The 6195-nt window shown below is 28.3% G+C and overlaps 1 protein-coding gene across 1 annotated transcript; it reads left to right on the top strand.

Moving 5' to 3' along the window:
* The first annotated feature begins 295 nt into the window (after positions 1-295).
* On the top strand, positions 296-3593 carry LOC119682818. The gene is made up of 3 exons (XM_038096333.1): positions 296-382; positions 2684-3207; positions 3287-3593. Exons 2-3 carry the CDS (start codon positions 2711-2713, stop codon positions 3417-3419), a joined length of 630 nt encoding a protein of 209 aa, XP_037952261.1. The 5' UTR covers positions 296-382; positions 2684-2710; the 3' UTR covers positions 3420-3593.
* The last annotated feature ends 2602 nt before the right edge of the window (positions 3594-6195 follow it).

Genomic DNA, 6195 nt, shown 5'->3' with positions numbered 1-6195 from the left:
TCAGTTAAGTCTACTGTTCTATAGCAATATTGTGAGTTTCAACCTAAGCGAAAAGCCATTTTTAGATCCAAATTAATACATCGAAAGACAACAAATCATTTCTCTGTAGTTAATTATGATGAAGTACTTTTAACACAAGTATATTTTAAGATTGATAAATTATGATTTATGTTTAAAAAAAATCAAGAAATTTGTAATTGTACCAGTAGCAAACTTAGTTACCATGTATTTTTTGTTTTTTTTTTTCCAAAATATAAATTCATATATTTATTTTATATTTCATAAACACAAAAAATACATTTTGTAATTAATAAGTTTCATATTGGTTACATAACTACAAAAATAAGAACCACACGCCGGACTAATAAATTGACTAAACCAGGTAACTAGTATAAATATACTTACTTATTTTTAAAATATAGACTGGATATAATTGAATAGACAGTTTATATAAAGAGAATTGCAAGGACTGGCTTAATCCGACAGATAATTATATCAGTCACTGCCGTAAGTTTATATCACCAAAAACTAATGCATTTAGTTGCATCATACACTAAATATAAAAAAAAAATATAAAGAAAATATTTAAAATAGATTTTTTTTATTAGACTTAAAGAAACTTTGCGATAAACGTGGACTTGACAAAGCAAATGCGAATTTTAAATTTCGATATTTGCTCTGGAAAATACTTCCAGATAATTGTACTTAAAAATCGGGTTCTATTCAGGTGTTGAGCTAACATGAGTTTTAACAAAATTATGTTTTCCCTGATCAGGTCATGATGATCAAACAAAAACCGATTTTTATTTATCAAATCAGTTTTCTTATATTCAATACAAATCCTTTGGTTTTTCCAACCTCGATTATAAATTTTTGGTAGCAAGTGATAAAAAACAAAAACAAAATAGTAATAGTGACCAATCCAATATAGGGAAGAAGTATATAATTTCCAAGTTTGAAGTAGTTTGTAGTATATCACAATGAAAAATTTTAACTTTTTACAATAACATATGTTATAGTTGTATTTCTTTGACAGTGTTTATCCCCGATATACAAATGCTTTGAAATTACTCCCATTGTTTTAAATTAGATTTATATTTAAATTAGAAATAAATTAAATATAATAACCTAGTTAATCAAAATTATACTAAGTGTACTTAAATTATTACGACATATTAAATTATTACGACATATTAAATTTTACTTTTTATACTTCTTTTAATAAGAGAAATTAATTGTCAGTACGAGCTGTTGTGATTGTTAAAATAGTCTCTAGCCTCAATAGAGGAGATACCTCATTTTTAAAAACCTAGTTTCATTCATTTTCATTAAGTTTAAGCATCAATCGTTAATAACATATTCTTTCACATTGAGTACTCGTACTTGGTTTTTATACCAAACCGTCGTTAACATCTGATTATCTGTCAGCTTTAGTTAGTATTAGCAAATTTTTTCTAAGTATATTTTAAAGAGTTCGATTTTACGTCTTGAAATACTTTTTATATATTACATTTGTTACATATGTATATAGGTATACGTTCTACGACTTCGTAGTGACCGATTATATTTTTTTTTCGGGTACGGGTTACTTAAAACTGATTCATGATATGCATTGCATGTAATAATACGATTAAAATCTTTTATACATGTAAAAAAACTAAAAAAAATCTAAAATTCTTGAATTTTCATCTATTTAACATTTTGAATCATGGTACGTTTTTATTATATTGCCACAATATCTTAATATAAGCCTTAAGGGTGGAGCTTAATATTTCATTGTTAATTACATACATACACGCATACCTATATACATGTATTTTTATATATATTATTTTAGTGCTAAGGATTTTCTTATATTGGTAAAATAGTTTTCTTTTTGCACATATAAAGAATTTCAATTACTGCAATATATTTTTCATAATGCAATCCACATCTATATAGTATAAATGCAATTTTGGATATTTTGACTTCATTATTTTATTTACAAAATATGTGTATCAAAATTCCATTGTTCTGAATTAAAAACTATAGAACTGTGAAATATAAACTTAACAGAAGAGCATAAATGCATTAAATCAATCAGTTCCGTCAGTTGATTACTTGTCAATTTAATACCTTCTGTTCAAAAAGTATCCGGATTTTGTTGTTTGTTAACTACTTCTTAAGTAGGAGACCTTTTTTAAAAATTTTTTTGCGTTATGTTGGTACACACGTTCTTGACATATGGTACAAACTTGAGCGCCATCTGTCAATTAGTTTGTTTACAGCAGCTGTTAATGTGAGACTACCTCAAGTGCATTTAGCGATTTTTACTACGAAAATTTTTACTAACTTCTTGTACGCGATTTTTTGACCAAACACGGCACCACTGTCATCGCTCAGGCACCATATACGCCAGATCTGGCGTCGTGCAACTTTTTTCTGTTCCCAAAGGAACTAAAAGCCATACCTGCACAAGCCTACGAAAAGGAAGATTGGATTTTTGGAATAAAATTTAAATTTATGTGTTTTATTTACAAAATCCGGGTACTGTTTGAGCTGGAGGTATATCTTTTTCAAACTAAATAAATAAAATAAAAATTTATTCAACACATAGTCTTTGAATATTTTGTTTTTAAATTAGAAATCAGTTATTTTTATATATCAAGTTTTATAAAATTCTTTCAACTCTATTCAACTTTAGCTATCTAACGAAAGATAAGTAAACACTATGGCTGCCGGTATCAGATTTTATTTGAGAATCAATGAAATCAAAGAATGCAGTTTCAGTCTTGCTGAGGACATTAAATGTTCCAAATGTGGCCATTGCAATAAAATTCTAAGCAATAGGAATATCATCAAGTGGGAGGATGAGAATTTCATGTATTGCTTCAAGTTAAAGACACATGAGCAGGCAATTACGTTTAATCGTCGCTTATGTTCTTCAGTAACCCAAATGGAATTAAATAAACGTGCTATGGTCAAACTACACCTGGAAATTCTAAATGCTGAGGAGGCAATTAAAACCATTTTCCATACTTATTTCGAGGAGGACCTTTTGGCTCAGTATTCTTGGGAAGGTGATGCTCAAAAATTACCATTCACGTCTCTAAATGGTATCATTGAGTGTATTATGGGTGCTGCTTGTGAGATTCACAATAATTTCAATATTACTCACTTGAAAGAAATGTTTAGTGTTTGTCAAAATGAAGTTTTCCATGAAGCACGGTAATATTCAAGTTCCAGAATCAATTTTTTATAATAAATTTGACAAAAAAAAAATAATTAATTATACTTTAAATTATAGTGATATATTTGCTGGAGGAGACCCTGGTGGTAGTGACTATGAGAGCAGCTATAATATCGGTACTTTCGATTGGGAAGATGTTATGCATACTCCACGTGGCGGGCGGGATTATGAAACATCTGGGAAGAAATAATTAATTTGAAAACAATTACATATTTATTTTTTAATTGTTTTCTCACTTTCATTTATTTCAACATTTTAAACTATCCGACGAGGAAAACAGAAAAGGGACATTGAAGTTTTAGAAAAAGAATCATATTTTTTAAAAAATGTTTTTGTTTAATTTAGTAAGTTTAAATTCAAAAATTTTACAATGACAAATATATTTTTAATATATCTGCAATAATTAATGCAACGGAAAAAAAAATGTTTTAATTTTTAATATGTATATACATATATGAGTGTTAAAATCGTTCCGTTCTCCTTAGGGAAAATATAAATTTAAATCTCTTCCTTTGCTCAGTAGTAGTGATAAACGACATTTGGTTATCATAGACTCAAAGACGAGTGGCTTCAGTACGTAGACTCCATTCCACTTAGGAAACCATTTGTTCAACCATTTGAATCAGTTCATTTAGTTTCTACTTCATTTTCAATTTAAATAAAAAATTGCTTAAAACATGACGGGCTGATCTATAGTTTACGAATTGATTTCGAATAGTTTCAAAATCTGTTTCGTCTAATTTCACTTTAATTTTGAAGTTATTTGTGTGTGCTGTAAAATAAAATGCATTATTGATTTGCAATCCGTTCCTAATTGATTGCTGTAGGCGTCATTTTCGTATTTACTCACGTTACTCAAACACATAATGCACACATGTTCGGCAATAATGCATCAGAGATTGGGTCGAATTTGTTTATGCTTCCAGTGCAGATGTATCTACTGGCGAACAGGGAATTATTTTAACACGAAATTAGCTTAATTTTAATATAAAGCATTCAGCAAGACCGCCGCTCGTTTTGTTTAATGCTTAAATAGCATTTTCCATTCCATCAATGTGGACTCAACGCATTTTCACATTTCACTTAAATTGAATTTAATTTGGAATTAATCGCGTTTATATGTCTGTGCATTTTATTTTGTTAATTTCATTCGATTCATATCCAGTGATGTAAGCATTCCACACTTCAAATTAATTAAAATGCGGTATGTAGTATATTTTTATTGCAGTTCGTATAGTATAAGCAACGGACGAAGAAGAAATGGATTATTAATTGATTCGGTCATTTTGGGCGTTTATTGTTTAGTTGAGAAGTTTTCTAATAAAGCATATACTTTATGAATACCACTCATTTCAATACTCTACGCCAGTGCGATATTTCAAATATTCCTCATGCAATCAACGTAATGGAAAACTGCTGTGAATTGTCACCATTTGTGTTTATCTTTCTATTTTCAGTTGTATTTGCTTATGATTTGACTAATCGGTTTATAAGTTTTAAAAGCACGCATCGTTTTATTATCACAATTGGCATGAGAATTTATAATCACCATACATATTGGTACATTTTGAATGAGCACTCAAAAGATTTTAAGAAATACACAAAAGATATGAATATATATATATATATGTATATAATATAAATAAATATAATATAATGGTATATATATTATAAAAACTGACAGGCTTACCAACACCGCGTTATCGAATCTCAGAATTGTTCCTCCTCTGGTAGGTATGCAGATCTAAGGTCAGTTATTGCTTACTCTGATGAAGTGGTGTTGAAGTCTGATAAGTAAGTAAGTAGTATGAAGTGATAAACAATAATCCAGTTAAGGCATTAAGAAGAGTTATGAAGAAACCTCGCAGTTAGTGGAGAGTAAAAGTGCACTAACTCAATTAGCCTCAACATAATAATAATAATGATGTATATATTATATATAATATAATATAAATATATATATATATATACATTAAAGATTAAAGGGCTCACGAAAAAAGATGGAGTTTCAATACACATGATTTTCAACACAGATTTCTAAAACATTTGCTCATTAATTGTTACTAATCAAAGGAAGAGTAAAAGTCATCTTAAAAATGACAATCAATATAATGACTTTAACATATGTATAGATAAAGAATAACATTCTGATCAATTTGTATAAATCATGTAGTGAGCTATAGACTTGAATAAATATGTATACAATATTTAATATTAGCAAAAATGTTGTTTCATCTAGAACTTCACTAACTAAGCCATAAAAACAGTTATATATCTGCGTCTATAAACAAAAACATTCAACTTTTATTCAATAAAATTTTAACAACTGAATAATGAAGGAGGAATTATGAGGTGTTGAACAGAAATAAACTGGTGTATTGTATTTTTTTGGTTTAATTTGTGTTTTAACTTCGGCAAAAACATCGGTTTTTGTTTTGGTTTAGGATTTTTCGTTAAGTTATACCTTGAAGCTCCGTCATTAGACTACTTTCAGCTAGCTGGTCTTTCTGCTGATTATACAATATGTACTGGTCGGAAACAAACTGATAAATTTTTTCGGTTATGTCCTTGTTTTTGTTTTGGCAAATATAACAGTTTCCGATTTTTTCGGTTTCCGATTTTTGACTTTATTTGGGTTTGAAGCCCTAGAGGATTGCTGTAATTTTTGTCTAATAATTTAATTAGAGATATTAATGGAAACATATGCTATCACAAAGGTGTCAATAAAGTTTAAGTGCATTGCTTTCCAAACATCTAAACATCTGATGGATTTAATAAAATCCATAAATATTTTTTTAGTTAAGTTCTTTTAATTTATTTCAAATAAAAACTTAAAGTAATATATTAAAATAAATAAAAAACAAACAATAGAGCCATTATGGAAAAATTTTACATTCCAACTCTTATTTATGATGTTGGTTAGCTATTGTTTCTAACGTAACGAATCAACAAATTTCCACATTCCT

This window comes from Teleopsis dalmanni, chromosome 2 (assembly GCF_002237135.1).
Source record: "Teleopsis dalmanni isolate 2A chromosome 2, ASM223713v2, whole genome shotgun sequence".
Lineage (NCBI taxonomy): Eukaryota > Metazoa > Arthropoda > Insecta > Diptera > Diopsidae > Teleopsis > Teleopsis dalmanni.
The sequence above is the reverse complement of the archived record's forward strand: the minus strand, read 5'-3'. Positions and strand labels throughout refer to the sequence as shown.